This window comes from Limanda limanda, chromosome 3 (genome assembly GCF_963576545.1).
Source record: "Limanda limanda chromosome 3, fLimLim1.1, whole genome shotgun sequence".
Classification (NCBI taxonomy): domain Eukaryota; kingdom Metazoa; phylum Chordata; class Actinopteri; order Pleuronectiformes; family Pleuronectidae; genus Limanda; species Limanda limanda.
Window position 1 is genome coordinate 29,470,335 of NC_083638.1, and position 20,673 is coordinate 29,491,007.

At 41.5% G+C, this 20,673-nt stretch overlaps 1 protein-coding gene across 1 annotated transcript in view; it reads left to right on the plus strand.

Moving 5' to 3' along the window:
• The window catches only part of si:ch211-186j3.6 (neural-cadherin), a 295,947-nt gene that overhangs the window by 119,015 nt on the left and 156,259 nt on the right, over positions 1–20,673 (plus strand). Inside the window, exons 8-9 of the mRNA XM_061068864.1 lie at positions 14,886–15,058; positions 19,640–19,808. Of these exons, the coding sequence (XP_060924847.1) occupies positions 14,886–15,058; positions 19,640–19,808 (342 nt within the window). The remainder of the gene's footprint in view (positions 1–14,885; positions 15,059–19,639; positions 19,809–20,673) is intronic.

Genomic DNA, 20,673 nt, shown 5'->3' on the forward strand with positions numbered 1-20,673 from the left:
CCACAGTAACACAATATAGACACTTATATTGATACATACTTAAGACACACATCTCACCCAGGTCATATTGCTTGATTAATTATTTTTACCTCACAGCTGAAAATGTTTGTATTTTATTCCTACAGGGAACTGTTATGATGGTGCAATATCACCTTTGTGGATTTAGCGCAATCGCCTAAATATCCACAAAGATTGTTATCCTTTCCCCAGTTATTTTCTCCCAGCTTTGCTGTCTGCTGTGCCTGCTATATTACGCAACTGTAAAAGCCTTCCAGTTTGTCAAGCGTGCCTCCGAGAGTCATGAAAATATGCCTCACATAACGTGCATGTTTCAGTTTGATGTCCTACACTGTATACGCAGCTCTGTGGAGTAGAATGGCTCGCCAGCCTTCCTCTTACTATTCGAATGCTTGGTCAACGAAGTTTAAACCCTGACAGCCCGTGTCATGGAGACGTTAGAGTAATGAGCCAGTGCGAAGAGCGTTCCCGCAGTATCTGTGGAAGGAAATACTATCTGAGCTTTACAGTCACACATCTCAGCAATGATAAGTGGGAATCTGGATTAATAATGCAGAGTGTGTGTGTGTGTGTGTGTTTGCGTGTGCATGTGCGTGTGCGTGTGTGTGGGCAGCAAGTGGGGGTATGGTGGCAGTTTCATAGCGGTTCAACCCTTTTGTAAATTGCAGACCCCTCTGAATCTGCATATCGCATTATAGGGTAATACGATGACTTTTACAAATTCAATTACGGGAAACTTCAAGGCACAATTTCCTCTGTTCGCCAGCAGTGACATTCACTGTCAGCTGATAGGGCCGATCATTTTATCGAGCAGGGAGACAACTCCTAGCTCATAACTCCATTCCGTCGACTATCAGATGACGAGCGCAGGCGTGCATTGCCATTTATATTGTTCGGTTTTCATTTGCATTTAGTCACATCGGCCAAATTTTCGCCTGTCATTTCTCATAAAAGGTCAACTTACACATTTGGTTCCTCTGACCAACAAAGTTTGTATCATGATCCTTCTTCATGCAAAGTTAAATATCTTCTGCATGGTGGCCACCTGCTCATTTACCTGCCAAGTTTGTATTTATTGCTATACGCATAGCTATATGGCTGGAGTTTGGATGCCGTCATGTATTTACTTAACTGGTGACTGATTCAAAATAGAGACGATTTTAGAGGCTGGAACCAGCCGATTGACTTGATCCCACTAATACCATTACCATGGCTCCCTTATCTCCAAGTGTCCCAGTTAGTTATGTCAGTGTGACAGTAAGCTAGCATGAACAATAGCAGGTCCATTTTATTATTGACACATGAGCTCTTCTTATTGTCAACATGTCAGAATATCCTCAGAGGGAGAGCTTTGGAATTTTCACTTGATAGATGTCATGAAGCTGTTTTGGAGATGATGCCTCACAATCCTGAAAAGATGTTAAATCAGGCAAAATATGGAGGAATATGTGAGGGTGTAAAATAGATTTGCAGGACTTTTAAAGGACTGGTGTGGTGACATGCCTCTCATTTTAAAAGATGAGAGCAAACCAACAAGTTAATGTATTCATTGTGAATCCTAAGTTGGATATACAATATCTTATTCCTCTTTGCCTTGTAGGTACATGGTCTGTATTTATATATCTTTTCTAGTCTTGATAACCACTCAAAGTGTTTACAGTACAGTTTTTTGCCATTCACCCATTCACACACATATTCATACAGTGCATCTATCACCAGCATTTCTTTTTTCCATGAAGGGCAGATAGGGAAGACTGGGATCGAACCGCCGAGCTTCTCGTAGGAGGACGACCGCTCTCGCCCTATGGCTCAAATTGTTTTCCAAAACCTATTAATAGTTAATTGAACCTCTGGGCAATGTGTAGGATCATAACCATACCACACCATTACCCTGTTGGTCTATACTGTGCCGCTTCCCTAATTATTAACTAGTGCAACTAAATGTGTCTTTTTTAATGCAATTGAAAATGGTTCCTAACAAACCAATATTTACTCCAGAAATATTATTAGCGTCAAGATTTGCTGTTTTTTCCTTTAGTTCTTTTAATCCTATAATTATTTTTTGGTTTTACCTTGGCTGTTGGAAAAAACAGGAAACCTGGAGACGTAACCTTGGGCTCTGGGACCCTCGTGATATGCCATTGTCCCATTTTAATGAACTGCCAAGTCAGTTATTGGAAAAAAAATTGTGACCAGGAAAACATGTTCCCAAGGACACTTTTTCATACGGACAGGAAGAGCTGGGGATCAAACTGCCAACCTGGCAATGAGCCCACTCCACCCACTGAGCCACAGCTGATAGAAAAGGGTGAAGGATTTTAATCTGTTCAAAATGTGCACAGATACAGTCACTAAATGGTATATAGAACACAGAAAAGGTTTGGATCATCTGCTGGTCTCCCTTCCAATGTATTTCAAGCTTGGCGCTCTTCATCAAGAGATTGTTCTATCTAGCGGCTTATTTATAAATAGAGAAGAGGCAGGAAACAATGCACCGTTCTGTCAAAGCATGTACACTAAACAATAATGATGATAATCATTGGCAGCTGGTGATAACATTTATTTGGGGGGGGAGTGTAGCGTTGGGGGGCCAAACAAACAGAAGCAAGACTAAACCCCCCAAAAAAACACAACAAACAATATGTCAATCCTGCAGCCTTCATCCAGCTGCTGAGCAATATTAAGCCTGCTGCAAATACCTAGCCTCATTGTGTCGAAATCACTGTGGCAATTTTCCTGCCATTTGCAAATCTTCAGAGAAAAATGTTAGGTATCGCACCTCAGTGGTTGTCCACGGTTTAAAACAGCAAACAGTGGAAGCAGTAAAATGCAATACTTACATCATATCCAGCTAGTAAGCTTTGTTTTTCATGACAAGACCAGGAGAAGCCCCGGCTGTAAGCTGAGCGAGCCACATGACTTCCAAAGCACTGCCATACAAGCCAGTATGAGAACGCCAAGGTACAACTGAAGATTATGATTTTCACTATAACAACCAGTTCAAAAGTGATGTTCCGTTTTTCTTTTTGGGGTGTTTTTGTAAAGAAATTAAGGAATTTGCCGCAGTTCCCCTTGTCGGTCAGCTCGCAGCGAAAGTAACTTAGAACGTACCTGAGATGGGGTTGAGGGTCAACCAATCACATAAGATGCATTTTATACTTAATTTCGTTGTGCATTGAATTGAAACATAAATCAATACCTATTGGCTGTAAATAAAATTGGGACTGTCTGGGGAGCAGAGAGCTGCGTCCCCCGGAAAATCTGCAACAACCAGTTAAAGAACAGCCTCAGGTCCTGCGGTTGTCAAAAGTTTAATGACTAACATTCACTTCACCGGTGCCCCGCCCCAGGAAGTATTATGTGTTTAGACAGGAATTAACCAAATACAAGTTATATTGAATACTCACTCACACGCTTACGGTGTACCAGGAGCATTGTACGTGTCAAATATTATTGTATTATTAAATATTAGACATGTTTATATAGGCTTTTTTTTTCTCAGGATGTTGAAGGGGGTTAAGGATGATAATCCTAAACAGCAATGCTCCCATCGTTGATAAAGAATATAAAAACTTTCCAGTTAGGTAAGATATTAAACACTAGAAAACAATTCATGTATAAAATACCACAAAAGATGACGAGAGGAGTAAATCAATACTTATTGTTGTTCTGGATCATTGTCATTATTTCTCTGTATGGCAAATTTGCCTCATTGTTTTCCTTTCGTTTCTAGAGGTGAATCAGCATAAAGTTTGGAAGCTATTTTCACCAACTGGTCTCAAGTTATTCTTAAGGTTTAACTTCAGTTACGCCAGTTGCATCATCAAGGCTCAAGCCTTCTTCTCACTAAGGCAGAACAATCTTAATTGGCCCAAAGTAAAATGTCTACATCGGCTCTTTAGTAACTAGGCGGATGGAGGCTGCCTGAGGAAGAGTGGCAGGTTCGAAACATGTAACTGCTGATCCAATACTTTTCTGTGCTATACCCTACATGACATTTGGCCCTTGTAAATGTGGACATATAGAGCATATTATATATTTTCTAGCTTGTCTCTCCCCTTATTACAGTACATGTCATTAACTTGCAGACCATTTGCAGTACATCAACTGACAATCCGTCATATTCACACAGGCACACACTGACAGAAGTGAGCCTAAAATAGATTCACACTGAGCCAAAGTGTGACAGCACAACACTTGTAATACGATCCAATAGATTGTTTTAAAGAGCCCAATATTTGGTCATTAAAAGTATTTTATGATTCTTATAATGGAAGGTGAGCACATTTGATTCCGCCCACCCTCTCTAAACCTTCTCGTTCTCCCGCTGCCGCTGATGAAAATCGTTTATTGCCTGTCGCACCACCACCACCAGCCCATTCCCCCTAAATGTCTGACGATCATCGGAGCGATTGTTTTCCTCTCCTCCAGCGGGAGCAGCCCTGCCGTCCTCCCTCTCCATGTTAATTTGACTGTAAGTCACCCTGGAATACAGTGTCTTTCTCTGAGATTTAGGGCGACCATTAGGAGCCATGCAGGCCGGTCAATATGATGATCACACTCTTCCTATTAAAACCCATAAATACCAAAACACCCACTCTGTCGGAGGAGAGAAAGTATTTTCTGACAGCTAAGGGGGAAATGCTGGCGGCAGTAAACAGGCTTTGATCATTTATTTTTCTTCCCCTATACGTTTTACAGCATTTTGGAAACAAGCAGCCTATTCCTTGAGAAAGGGGGTGTAGGTCAGCTAGTTTTCAGCCGATAGTTGGCATTTGTCCTCCTGTTGTCTTGTTTTATTTATTTTATTGAGAATTTCCTCCAAAACCCCTCGTCGTCTATCTACTGTTTAGTCTGCTGTGCTGACCTGTGTCTCATTCTAACTTTATGTAACAAAGCTACTTTGCCCTCATTCTCCTCCATGGTTCCCCCTGGCAAAAGTATTGTTTCTCTCTCTCTCTCTCTCTCTCTCTCTCTCTCTCTCTCTCTCTCTCTCTCTCTCTCTCTCTCTCTCTCTCTCTCTCTCTCTCTCTCTCTCTCTCTCTCTCTCTCTCTCTCTCTCTCTCTCTCTCTCTCTCTCTCTCTCTCTCTCTCTCTCTCTCTCTCTCTCTCTCTCTCTCTCTCTCTCTCTCTGCCGCTATTTCCCTTCCTAGTTTTTTAAATTGTGTCACTCTTTTATTTATCTGTTCCTTTTTGCTTCTTCCTCTTTTCCTCTCAGTTACAGCCTGTATTTCTTTGGCATGGTGCTGACCGTTTCCTATACCCTTCATCCCACCCCCAACCCCCACTCCTCTGTCCTCTCTGTTGTCTCTCACCATAGTTCTTGCACCCGTCCCTTGCTTTGTCTTTCCACTTCCTCGCTAGCTGTGTTCATGTGAAGTGACGGCTGCTCACTGACCCCCGAGGAAACATCTTCTCCATCTCCCATAAGCGAAGATATGTGCTGGCCCTGTTCACAGCAACTCCCACACACACACGCGCGCACACACACACACACACACACACGCGCGCACACACACACACAGCTTGTGTGTCAAACTGTCGCTGTTTTAACTTACATTTTATTGAGTAATTATAATGTATGAATAAGTGAATAATAAGGGATTATTCAGATGCACATAAATTTGACTTGTATGTGGACAAAAAAATGCTGTTACACATAATACTGTACATTCTTACACACATCAGAGAACATGGACACAAAAGGAAGATGGGACAAGGCATCTCCACTTCCTCCAGTTGTACAAAAATGAGGCCAAAATATCCCAGACACAGGTGCTGCCATCTTGTGCTGGTGACATCATTCGGAGCCAGGGCCTACACAGTAGTGATCGTGAAGTGAAGCCGAGGTTAAAACCAAACTTACCAGAAAGATGGACACTGGAACATACATTTACAAATTTAGCTGGGTTCACCAAACTTTCTCTGGCATTTATACCAGGGAACTGGCAGGAGAAAGTCTGCAGAAATTCTGTAGACTGTCAAACTAACATTTGCGTTCACACATACAGCCCCTGTGGAGAAACTCAGAGTTCAGTGAATGTTGGAAAGCTGCTATCGCCAATGTTATAAAGTCTATTCCAGAGATACAGAAACTCTCACAGATGCAGGAAGGTACTAAACTAATACTTACTACTAGTGCTAATATGAACACTATCGATAATAATATTGGGTATGATTATAAAATTACACAAAATGTTAGTTTCTCCAATATATAAGCAGACTCATAAACTGAAGCATACGGACCAACAGACACCATTATAGACCTGAATAAATACACAAAGGAGTGCAAGCTATGCACTTACACGTGTTCTTGAACTGTATACAGTCTTGTATGTCACAGAAAATGACACACACACTCACACACACAAACACACACACACACACACACGCACGCACATGCACATGCACATGCACACAGCCATATCCCATACGATTAAGACATATCTCTTAGACCAGAACAGACACTCGCCTTGTTCTTGGAATGTCCTAAAACCTTTTCCATGTCCCATTTTCAACCACTTACTCAGCATGTGTTGCTCTCATCTAAGGCTTTTAGGCCCCATTAGATGTTTATGCCGACCAGAGGCAGAGCAAAGCAGGGATCGGACTACAGGGCGCCTCCGGAGCTCCCTGTTAATGTAATAGCGAGCAGGCCGTAGCCTCTCTCTGTGGCTGCCTGCTGCCTATACTGAACTGGTCACATTTATCTGGCCTCCTGTCTGAATTCATTAAGGGTGAGTGCCCTCCTTGGCTCAGTTGGAGCAGCGTGGGTGGACAGATAGAGGGATGAAGTGGTGTATACATATTATTTTAATTCATGATTCTATGGAAAAGGAGTCCATCTTTCTGGGTCAGTGTACATTTGAACTGTTTGATTTCAACACTAGAGTGACATTTTTCCAACAGACCACAGAAAACAAGAAGGGAATTTATTTTCTCCTCTTGAGGCTTATATTGAAAACCCACAATATAACTGGATTGGATTAGTCAGGCCCATTTCAATATTTGGCAGAAGAAATTAGAATTATATTTCCATTTTCTTAAGAAAATGCAGAAACAAGGATGTACAACCCTAATTTCCCTCAGTATGATTTACAGTGAGAGAAAGAAAATATAAGTTGATTATACGATTATTATGTGTGTTCTTATGTACTTGTTTGATGATATCCAGACCAATGGAGTCTTAAAACATGAATACTTATATTTAACCGAGAACAGATAACTGACAATGTGCTGTCTGGGCTTCTGTTGCTGGGAGGATAAAGTTCAAGCTATATTACAATAGGGCGATCTGAGTTCATGTTCCACAATCTCCACAACATGTCAGCACATTATCCTACCACATTAGAATCACATAATGAAATTTTGGACATATATTCAGCCCCTGTAAACACTAATGTGGATATGTTTCTTGAAAACAAAGGATATTTTCCCCTTTAGTGTTTCATTACCTTATCTGAGACGAGATGTCTTCATGGGTGTGTGTGTGTATGTGTGTGTGTGTAGGTAACAGCCACGGCATCAAACATAGTCCAAACTATCTTTATTTATAGGCGTTGATTAGGTGAGCCATGCTGCTATTTCAACCAGCAAGAGATGAATAAGAGAAAACCTGGATGTATGTTCGGAATTTTCTTGGAGGAAGGATTATATATACCACGGCCAGGCACAGGGGAGAAGGCTGCTAAATGTTAACTTGTTGAAGCAATCAGATGGGAAATCCGTCCTGAATGGGTCTGTGTCTACAGCCCAATGTTAATCGGTTCTGCACTCCTGTCCCAGTTTTCAAATGATAGACGGGTCCTGGTCAAGTTTGGTTGGAACATTTCCAGGTCATTTCGGAATCACTACTGTTTCACAAACACCTATACCGTGTGACATTGTATTTTACTAATTTAACTGATGTGCATTGAACTAGTGGACATTGCACATGTCTTGAGGTTTGATAAGCTACTTGATGGAAAACAAAAGTGCTTCATCTCCTCTGCGTCCATGTCCTATTTGGGAAGAATCCAAAAAGTGATGCAGAAAATAAACTGTATGACAAGGTTTCACATTCATACTGAACCCGCAGTCAGTCGCTGTCGTCCCTACTAAGCAGCAGATGTTCCAAAACATCAGTAAACCCTTTTTGGACAAAGCTGCATTGACTTGATTGGCTGCATGCTGCTAAATTTAAAGTGCTTAAGACTCCAGTATTCCAAGATTTACAAACACACAAATTAGTCATGACATCTTCACAATATACACTCACTTATCTATGAACATATAGTGTAATGGACAGAGAGATATATGAAAATAGGAAGCAAAGTCAAAGTGAGCTTTATTGTCATTCATGACCACACAGCAAAGAGTGCCCGGCAGAATGAAACTGCTCGTCTCCCACAAAACACTGACACACAAGGGCCACACACACACACACGCACACACACACACACGTCTTAAAAAGACAATAACAACTACAGCCGAAAAGATTCTAGTGCTGGAATAATAGCATCATATTTAAATTATTGTTATGTATGCACATTCATTCATTATATAAATGTATTCATATGACTATCAACCATATGACCAGGATCAGCATTAACCTTTAATACGACCTAAGAAGTGACGACCTGGTAATGGAAAAGTTTGAGTCCAAACCACATGGATGCATCCACCTTGAGTTGCCAGCCAGCCAGACCAAATACTGTGTTTCTTCCCACCTCCCCCAACCTGTATCCTGTCTCTTCACTTTGTCTAAAGGCTGGTGTGGGGGCAGAATACAAGCTGGTATTTGCAGTGGTTAAAACTATCAAGTTGCCAAAGAGTAATTGTGGTGCTCAAAGCATTACAAAGTACTCATTACAATTCACAGACATGCACTGAGGAGATCCTCAGGAGTGGAGGAGGTGCATGAGTGGACGCAAATGTTTGAGTGAGATCCTATGAGAGAGATTTTCTGCAGATTTTCTGCTCGCCTGACCCCATAGTATAAAGTCTGCAGTAAGTCCTGAGGAGTGATTGTGGGAACACTGCAGGGGTTGGGGGGGGGGGGGGGGGGCTGATGATGTTTCTAGGACGACAGACGCATAAATGAAAGAAATCTAAACCAAAAGGGGGGAAAAAGGGCTGTCATATTGTAGAAGGCACCAACAAAGATGTCACATCAATAATGTGTACGTCAAATCGTGCCTCTGTCTGCTGCACCAGCTCCCGCCTGAATCCTATGGCGAATTTGTTGCTGTGTCAGCGGAGAATCTGTCGCTTTGTTGTGCTTGTGTGGAATGAGAACTGGTGGGAAAGTCTGGACCCAATTCTCCTGAGTTCCTCCACAGGTAATGTCTGAAAACAGCATCTTATTTTACTCTGGTTTATCTTGAACCCTGCTAGTGACAACATTTTGTACAGACATGGTTCTCAGTCTTTATCTTTGCCAACATGAGGATAAGATTTGTGGTTTTAACTGGTAAAGTATGGGATGCATTAGGTTCAGATGTTGTGTTTAAACACTGCACATGTCTTCAAGCATAGAAAATAAGCGTTCACCATGCATATGAGGATCAAGGTCACACAAAGTCAATGCAGCTCATATTAACTGCACTATTTACTGCTGTTTGGACAAAAGAAAAAAGAGTGTCTTTTGGGTTTTGCCGGGCTTGGACAGATAAATGAGGCCCAGCCCGCCCTCTATTATTTACAATTGTGATTTTCACTGAACCCTTTCACCTCCTCCTGCTCAATGTGTTATTCTGTAGCAGGACAACTGGCTGAAAGTTGTGTAGTTTGAACTTGGTCTAACCTTTGAAACAGTTCCTGCAAAATAATTATAAAACTGATGACATTCCCATCAGCCGCAACACTACTTTTTATTTGATGAACATCATGTCATTGTGAGCGTGTGCGTATTTAGCCTCAAAGAGCATTAAAGGGATAGTTCACAGAAAAAAAAAAATTCACTCATTTTGTACTCAACACTATGTCGATGGAAGGGGCAGGTGAAGTGTTTGAGTCCACAAAACACTTTTGGAGTCTGAGGGGTAAACAGTGTTTCAACCGAATCCAAAACAATTTAACTAAATGGTGATTTCGTCTTCAAACTTCAAAAAAGCTATGAAAAAAGCATAACATGCCTTAATTGCCGTGGGCTCCTATCCAAGTGTTGTTACAACACTCTTAATATAGTATTTTTACACTGTCAAAAGTTACTGTGTATGTTATTGTTCATAATGAAGCTTATAAGTTGAATAATATCATTATGTATAGTGTTTAAATAATCTGAATTAAAATTGATAGTTCATTTATTCTTCTAATTCTTATTTATTTTATTAATTCTTATTTATCTTAATTTGTCTTAATTTTTTTTTTGTGACCAGTGTTTATTTACCCCAGTCGGTTGTTCTCTATGATGCAAACAATTGTTCTAATTGTAGTCTTTTTCAGCCAGTCTACAATGCAACCTCCTCAGCCCCAGCCACGCACCATACAATAGCCTATTTAGATGAGCATAATGAGAAATTGGGAGCACACCATCCAGGCTATTGTGGTGTTAGAGTATGAGCAAATTGCCTGTTTTGAAGTCATAGTCAAGGTGTCCAGGTGGGAAAGGGGGGGTGGGAGGTTTTACCTCAGTGCATCCAGCTGCTGAAATGGTCAAACTTGAGCTGCAGTCAGCAACACCAGTGTGTGTAATTAAAAGTCACGAAAGGAGGAGCGGAGCGAACTGTTTATGCAGACTGAGGAGTTTGAGCAGGAGGGAGGGCGAAGCATGAGTCAGGGTTGAAATGCTAAAAAAATGTGATGCAGCCTTGAATGTGTGGGTCACGAGCAGGTCAGGCCTCATACAGCAGCTACTCTGAATAGACTTTCAGTTAAATATGACAAATTGGCCCTGGTCTAATACTGTAATTATTGCTTTTCAATATGTCCTTTACAGTAACGTCAATTTCAAATATACAGCTGATTCATGAGTTGTACTTTAGTACATGGATTTCTCATGTATAGTTAGTGGTCGGGATGTTTGTAGCTTTTCAGAGCCATATGCGTTGGGCCCTAACACTTGGCCCTCCCCATCCATCCCAACAAGAATTGGGACACACTACAACTGACAAGGGGGGAAATGGAATTGGGCCAATGTCTGCTGTTCTGGAGAATAAGTGTCAAAGCCCCACTCCTAAAATAACTTTGATATCCCTGATATGTTTATTCTAAGCTAATTGAATTGGCAGAATTGGATAACTTATGATATAATAGGACCATATGCACAAAAGTGGTCTGCATATAGCAAGAAACTGCCTCGGTTGGTGATATGGGTAACAAATCAAGTTGTCCTGTGCATGTAAATGATGCTGCCCCTAAGGGTGCTCCAAAGAATAGCTGCTGCATGAGCACATCCCGGATCTTTCTAACCCGGGGCCATGGAAGGGCCACATTTTACACACAGGGGCTAAGGGAAGGAGCAAAGACGCCGGATCCTCCCATGAAATGCTGTAATACAGTGGCAAATATACCAAGAGCTGCTCCTAGTCAGGGCCACTGGGTTTATGAACTTCTGGGTTAGGAGCTTTTCCAAACATTTGTTGGAGACTGAAGGTTGAAAAAGGGCACAGGTGTGAAGATAGCAAGGCTTTGTGTGCTGATACTGAAAATGTCTAAATTTAGGCAGGAGGCATTCAGAAGTTTGCCTCTGTGTGTTCAATACCAAAGAAAACATTAGTATTTCACAGAGGTGAAGAGTATCACATTTCGGAGCCAACAGAGCATGTCAACATAGTGCTGTGTGCAGAATGTTGTGGAAATCGGGTCAACCTTGCAAGACAAACAGCTAATGGAACTGACAAGAGTATGAAAACGCATGGATGCAGCTTATTTGCATTCAACCTGGAGTTTTGGAGATACTGGAGTTCCTTAACACAAAAGGCTATATGTTGTCTCTTAGAAATAACAAGAGGAAATTAGGTCCTGAAGCATATTAATTATCTGCGTACAAGCTTTTGCAAAGCAGCCCCTAGATTCCTCTGCACACAGAGTTGTGTAGTGTGGCATGAGAAGGAAAAGTCTTTGCTGAATTTTTTGTATTCTTTGTATAAACCTCTGCAGTAGCGTTTGCTGAATAGAAGTGTTGGTGTGCTCCCATGTGCAATTTACTGCATTTACTGTGTAGGAGTGTGGGATTTCCGTCACTCAAAATATGACATGTCTTTAGTCTGGCAAAGCTTCCTACTCTTACAACTGTATCCCCCCAGCAACACACACACACACACACACACACACACACACACACACACACACACACACACACACACACACACACACACACACACACACACACACACACACACACTAAAGAACACATTCACATAACCACGGAGAGCAGTGCCAGGGAACCAGCCACAGTGACACCTCGAGCCAGACACCCCCTCTATGGCAATCTTCCATCTCTTGTGCAACAACAACAGCACGCACACACACACACAAACAGACTCAACAGCAAACACAAGGGACATACTGTACATGTGCAGTTCTGAAATCCTGAGCTTGTTCAGCGTTACCGTGACCGCACAACAGGGATTTAGCTCTTGTCTTCATCTTCGTCTCATGCACAAATCACTTGATGGAAATCTTCCGACCAAATGTGTTGTGCTGCAACAGTTGCTTAGAACACACGCTCATTAAAAAAAAAATTATGTACTGTATGTATTTATTAAACGATAAAAGCATACATTCCTTGGCTGCGATTCCAATTTCTCTTGGCCTGGTAAACAGAGATAGAAGATTAATAGAATCCCCCCCACAAACACACACACACATGCAGTATCTATGATGAAGTTCACATATGATATCAGTCCCTGAAACAGGAACCAAATAAGCACATGATAGTGATAGCACCTGCTCCTGGTTGTTAAGATAAAGAGGTGTCCACACAAACACACACACACACACACACACACACACACACACACACACACACACACACACACTTCTTCACATACTTGCAGCACTTGCATACACACAAAGTAAACAGAGCCCCAGAGAGTGAGATGAATACAGAGTGGAGGAGAGTCATTCACAGCAGAGTGGGATGCAGATGAGACGCCTCCACCAGACTGAAAGAGAGAGGCAGAGAGAGACAGAGGATGAGAGGGAATGTCAGAACGACAGTTAAACAGGGAATACCAATCAGTTTAACCATTCATATATAGTGTAGACATAATTAATGAAATCTCTTACACTGCTAAAAAACTGACAAGGAACTTAGTGTCCACTTGGAACTTCTCCCTCCTTCATTGGCTCAGCTCATTCCGTCTTGTTTACAGAGAAAACTGTTGCACCTTTGCAACAGCGAGAAAAGGATGAAGTGGGTTATTTTCATCCTGGGGCTCACTTCACTCTGTTGTCATGCAGGGACGCTGGGAGTCAGTTGTTGATAATGAAAGAAAAGCATTTATATGATGGCATCTTATTAAATGCAGTGCAGCAGCACAACGAGCATGATTTGAGTAGCAATTTGACCGGCCACAACAAGTTGTTTGGGAAGCAACAATACAAGGCAGACACACAAAGAAATTTTCTTTTTTTTCTTTAATTGACTTGTTTCGTAAAAGTGTGGGCCTTGCAGTTATAGCCCCTCAACAGAAGGGGTGCTGCAGCCCCCTCAGCAACTCTACTTCCAGCATCTTTGGTGTCATGTTGACTACATTGTAACTTGGTGCAGCCATGTCTTTGGAGATACAGCAACTCAATTTCTTTTCAAATCTTTCAAATTCTCAAATGATTTACCTTTACTTTCCATCTTAAAGGGGAATTACCTGGAGAGCTATCCATCCAGTATCTTGCAGTAAAGTTAGTGTTAAGCTGAACAAACCTAACCCTAAAATGCTCTGAATAGATTGATGGAAGAATTACCTTACTAGGCCAAACAAGCTTTATGATTAATAAAATAAAATAAATAAGCTAATTACTAACATGTGTTGCCATGCTGCTCAAAAGTCTTCCGATGGTTCTGATTTTATCAACTTCAGGAACTTGAATAAATCAGAAAACCGTGAAAGATTGTACTGAGGGTTTATTAGCTATCAGTTTATATGTAGTTAGGGTCTTCTACCTACCATTCCCTCTCTTTAAAAGTAGTGTAATGTATGTAAGCCTTTTTTGTAGTCTATCTACCACTCAAAGTACTTTTCATTGCAAGTCACATTCACCCATTCACACAGCGCTAAGATATGATGCACTTTTTCTATCAAACACCATCCCCTCAGTGCTAGCATACCTGTCAGGGGGAATTCAGGGTTCAGTATCTTGCCCAAGGACACTTGTTTCACCTCAGCAAACAGACTACTACTTGAAATTAGGGAGACAAACATCTTAACTTTTGTTTGCTCTTATTTGTGTTGTTTTCAGGTTGTTTGAACTTAGTTATCTGTTCCTGCCCCTATGAAGCATGAACAGCACCAAATGTAACGGCCAGACCATTGATGTCCACCCAGAAAAATTACTGAAGCTTCACATTCACTTGAATCTGAAACTAGCTCACTGACTGACTGATCTCCAATGTAACAAAGCTAAACTGTGCTGGGTCTGGATTTGAACATGAATGGTTGTCTGACAGAGATGTCATCACTGTTAGCGTGACATCTCTCTGCCATCACCATCACTCTACAATCTTTTGGCAGATGCACACACACACTGACACACACACATACACACAAACACACACAGACCAATTTGGCCTCTAGCACACCGCTGAAGGACCCTTTGATATGACAGATAGATTCTTCTTAGCTCCAAAGTAAAGGTTGACCATGTGGACGGCGATTATTTACTGTTTCATCAACAACAGACGGACCTTGTGTGTCATCCTCTGTCACCTTTATGTTGGGTTACAGGTTTGATCCGTTTACGCTCAAGCCCACCCCCTCGCCTCCAGGGTGTCGAATACGTCCTCAACGTTACGGCAACAGATGACAACGCCTCAGGCGGACCTCAGGCCCTCTCATCCACGGCCCAGGTCATAGTCGGAGTGGATGACGTGAATAACAACAAGCCTGTCTTCGAGAAGGTAAGACTGACAATCTCACGCACGTCTTTAAACCATTTTCTGCTTCTGTCTTGGTCGTCTTTCCTTTCTCCATTTACTGTATCTCAATCACTTCTCACTAAATCATTTTCAGTACAAGTTCTTTTTTTTGCCTCCATCTATTCTATGCAATACTACATCACTTCTCTGTCTCCCTCTCTCTCTCTCGTGTTTCTATCGCCTCTATTTATTAGTCTCCCCTCTCTGGGGGAGTGATTTGCCGCCTTGACCCTCATCGGTGCTCTCTCGTCTCAATCCCACATCATCTCGGTCTTTTAATTAAAGCTTTAAGGGGGTGCGGGTGCTGTGTCTCCTCTTGCTTTTTTCAAATCATTTCCCAATTTTTAAATTAGGTGACTTTTGAAGCCCCCCAATGTATCATCAGCCAAGATTAGGAGCACCGGCTTGCTGAGTAAACCTTGCTCATTCCCTCCTGGGGGAAGTAAGTAGCAAGTGTTTCCCTCTTGGCTTTACCTCTTTGCAGCGAGAAACAGAGGGATGGGCGACAAGATAAGAGCCTAGAGAAAAGAGGAATTCCTGGTCCACAGTATTTCATGTGAGGCTGTGTACTCGATTTTCTCTCTGAGGAATCTCCTGCTGGCATCATAGTGCAACTTTATGATTCATTCTTTTCCCTCTGCTGGCGGGATGCTGAATATAATGCCCCTGCCCCTGGGCCGCCACAAACACACTGCCATTGCTGCTTCTAAGTCAAAGAGCCAATTTGAAAAAGGAAAACAAAACACAACTGAACATGAAAAAAAGAATCAACCAAAGGCAAAAAGTATGAAAAAAGAAAGAAAAACGTGTCAATAGAGGGAAGAGTAAACACCGGACAAACACTGTTTATTTTCTATGTCTCTGGTGAAAGATGGGCAAAGAAGCTGAGTGCAAAAGTACAGAAGAAACAAAATAAGTCCTGGGACAAAGAAGTGATACGGGGCAGAGCGTTGGTTTCTCTCTTAATAGATATATCCGAGGTCAGCTGCTGTTTCCTCTGCGGCTGGCAGCCAGCAGCGGGACACTGGAGCAGAAAAGACCTTTTATCTTGTTTTAATGCCGAATCTTATGACATACTGCAGCTTGCAGTGCTGGATCAGTGAACTAAGACACAACGACCAAGAGACACACTGAGAGGTAGATTTACAGAAAGCCAAGATCTAACAGAAAACAAGAGCAAACTGGACAGTACATGAACAAAAAAAAACATCCAATAATCCTGCAATTGGGAATGCACTGAATTCAGAACTTTTCACACAGCTACATACCCGATCCCATTCATTTATGCCCCCGCCCATGTATTTATGGATGATTTGGATGAATATTACTTGGTCGGTTTGTTGTGGGACGACAGTAGAGCGGCCGCTGCTGGAGACAACAGAACGAAAAGCGAAAGCAGGGTCTACTGAGTCTAAACCCAATCCTGCCTGCCTGCTAAAGGCAGTAAAATCGTTATGGATGGCCACCAACCACGTGGGAGACTAAAAAAAACTGTGAGCAAAACAAAGAGTGCACAATTAACTGTGGATATGTGCACACATAGCTTTCTACCTCATATGCATGCAGTGTGACTTTTCACGCCTCATGCATCCAACATGCTACACCGAAGCCCGAGTGGACCATGGAGATGTTTCAGTCACCGGGTTTTTCTCCTGTGTGTTTGTAAAATTAGCTAAACAAGTAAAAGTATTTCTTCTCATGTCCACAATATACAAGACACAATTTGGTCATAGTGTTGTAGCAAAACAATAAGAGGCACAAAACAAAAAGTAATTGATATCTTGTGATTCCCCAGGTTCAAACTACATTAGGCAGTGCATTAAGGCACCAAGGTCTACGCTGCTTATCAGAGGATCATAGTAGCAATAGGTTAGCAGCCAAGAATCCCACCTATCCCACATCGTCTCCCTCTGTCCTCGGCCAGACTGGATATCACTACAGCGTTTTCTTGATGTGAACAGGTGTCTCTTCCCACTTTGCATACTTCAGCTGGCTCCTTTCAACATGAAGACCTTATTAAGCAGATTGGGTAACGCTCACATGCAACTGATGCACATTAATTACAGTTTTTTCATCAGGGTCATTGCAATATTCAGTGTCCCCACTGAGTCATTTAGTGCATCTCAGATATCCTTCATCTTGTTTGCATCTTCAAACTGGCTGCCAGTGTTTCTATAGTTTATCAACCTTTTCTTAAAGTTGCCGTTTGGACTCCAACATCCACTTAGTTTGAACAATGGAGTTAGAACAATATTTTTATAATGTTTTTGTTCTATGTTTTTTATAGTTATTTATAATTATTATTGTTCCTGGGGTGGATGGCCGTATCATCTCAGCACTTGGTGAAGCATTGTTGCACGATTGAAGAATATAGGCCAGGAGAAAAAAAAATAGGGCAAATGAGAGGAGGCAGGAAGTGAGGGAACAAGAGAAGAGTGTAAAATACGTTCCCCTGTTATTAATTAGACGTCAAAGGGAGGCAAACACTGCAGTACTGAGGGATCCCTTCCTCTATGTGTCTGTGGCACATCAGCATCACCACTCCAGTGAGACAGAAACAAAAGTTGATAGAGACAGAGTGAGAGAACGATGAGAGACCAGCGAGATAAGAATGAGGATACAGAGAGTGAGTGTGACACAGGCAGGGTTCAAATTAGGATAATACATCTGCATGTGTGTGATGAGTTCAGTGATTGACAGAACCTTTGAGAAACCAAACTAGCAGAACCTTCATTGTATCACACAACTGAGTGAATCTCTGTGCTGTGATAAGTCATGAGCTGCTTCATGAACATAGTGCTGATTGCTGAACTTTAGTTATAGACAGATTGCCACGTACTCCAATTGTACAACTATAAAGCCAAACTATTCAGGATTAAGCTTTGAGATCATTCGAGAGCCAAGATTTTAAGGTCCGGCCAATAACTGCACTTGACCAATCGTAAGTGAGTCTCAGCTATCAATCACCCTGTTTTAGAGAATCAAATACCTAATTAGATGTTATGGCTTCAATTTTGGGAGCTGTCACTCATCCATTTTTATGTACAGTCTGTAGAGGTCTCCCAATCCAATTATTCTGGCAGAGGATGCAGTCTTTGCATCCCATGAAAGAAAGGAGCCTTTGTGGGACATGTAGACATCGAAGGTCAAACCAAAACGAAATGATCTGATTTAGGGTAAATTTCCTAGATCTGTGTCAGCAGTTTGCACCTCACTGCTGTTTTTAAGGACCCTTGCAATAACATCTGCACTGCTAGCTGTGGGGATTAGGTTGAATGCTGATACTATACTTGCACACAGCATTTACTCTTAGACAACGATTCGTTACTTCAACATCCACCCATTGTAGCCTTTGTTGCTCGGGGATGAGCAACGCATTTCTTGGCTGCAGCCTCGTCATGTCACTGTGATGCAATCAGCCATCTAATGCAGCTTCTGGAGGAGGCAACACCTAAATTGGGACACCGCTTGTGAATTTAACTTTAAAGATAGAACCCTTTTTCAGGAAAAGAATCAGTAATTCTCAGAAATTTGAACACAAGATTGTAGGTGTTATCCTTTTATATTCATACAATGATGTGATACATTTATCACGTAGATGTGCAAACACATCCTTTGAGTCTTGAGAGGATGAAGTAAAATCTGTACTTTCAGCATGTGTGTGGTTCTGGTAGAAGTGGCCATACAGTGCTGACATGAGGCCACTACTTTACAGTGGTGTCATTGTGAGGGGCTGTTTGGTGTTTTTTAAAACAGAAAAGCATTGATCGTGGACCATTAGTCCATGATAACTAAAAAAACATATCAAGGTCAGACTTCAGTATAAAGTATGTAATGTTGACACAGGCATTATGTAAATGTTCATGGGTTGCATTCAGTTTTTTCAGCTGTATAAAGTGTTTACAAGATATTGCTATATCCAGTTCAAACATGAAAAGAAAGTTAAAACATAGAACATTACCTGGCCTCAACAAGTGGTGTAAAATCAATCTGTTCTTTAAAACCAATTTCTATTTTTCTGGTAGACTTGGTTCTAAATAGAAATCATATTAAATTTTGCCAAATATAACAAAAAAAACCTGTTTTTATAAAATAATTACATATTTATTTCTGAACACTGCTCTGTCAGGAGTGTTTTCCCAATTTTTTTTTATCACAGCGCAAAAGATCAACAGATCTCATGTTTACCAAAGCGCAGGAGCTGCAGTGAGCACATCCCCCTCTGCCCATGGATGCTGGGATGGGCCCCTGAACAAACTACCATCATACTGCCTACCGTAAACAGGATTGGCAAATGTAGAAAATAAATGGATGGAAACGATGGACCCAGGCTTCCCACTTTCTTTCTGTGTTTGCTCATTATTCTGTGCCCATGTTGCACTTTCTGTCCCACCAGTAAATAATCTTTCCTCTGTCCCTTCAAAATAAATAGCTTTCCACTTCCCACATACTCCCTCACTGTTTCGATAGAATGGAGTATTGATCTAGGCCTCTCCATACTTACATTGCTGATCTTCTCCTCCTCCCACCCATCCCCTCTGCCTGCCACCTCATTCTCCTCAGTGTCAGCAGTACCGAGAGAGCACTTCGGTCCTGGAGAACCAGCCGGCGGGGTCGTTTGCTCTGCAGGTTCACGCTGTGGATGCTGACGAGGGCTCCAATGGCAGGGTCACATACGGCTTCATGCACAAAGACTCCACCGTTCCCGCATTCAGCATACACCCTGACACAGGTACTGGAACACACTCAAACTCACTTCCACTTTCATAAAAACACAAAAACAAACATGTGCACATAGTTTTATCCCAGTGGGGGAAGTCTTATGCAAACCTCATTCTTTTCAGCATATCCATCAGGCTTGACAAGGTAAAACAGTTCATGCAGGGTGTTGACAAGTGTACAGATAAGTTTAGAATTTAAAGCTATTTCTTGATTCATTTTAATGACAGAATGAAATGAGCAAATATTTTTGAAGCCAAAAGAAAGGATCATAATTCACTGCCTTGTGGTTAGATGCATCACAATTACTGTCTGGAAATTGTTTCGTCATCTCTTCTCATTAGAATAATCTAACCAGAAGTATTGCCCCATTAAATATTTTGAAGCATTGACCCTGTTCACGAGGCAGTTACTTTCAACTGAGCTCATAAGTTACTTAATTTTTTCATTTATCAAATTTGATTTGTATAGCTAACAAATCACAATTTCCCTCATAAGGCTTTGACACATCCTCTGCCCTTAACCATCAACAAGAGTGAGGAAAAACTACAAAACAACTTTTAACTGGCGGGAAAAAGTGTCAGAGGATTTTGTGTAATGCCAAAAAAATTAACATCAGTACAAACCAAATAACATAACATTTCACCTCAGTTGCAACATTGTTTTAGTGGAGCAGGAAATGCTTTAACTGTCAAAACTAAAATGATCTGTGAAATAAATAATGAAGATAATTCTCTCAGTATTTGAAGATAACTTCTTTTGATATACTCTAATATCTTTTTGCTACTAAGTGGATTCTTTAAAGTTTGGCCCGGAGGCAAACAACGGAAACTACATTTCTTGTTGAATTGCAGATACTCTGGGGATATGAGACCAAG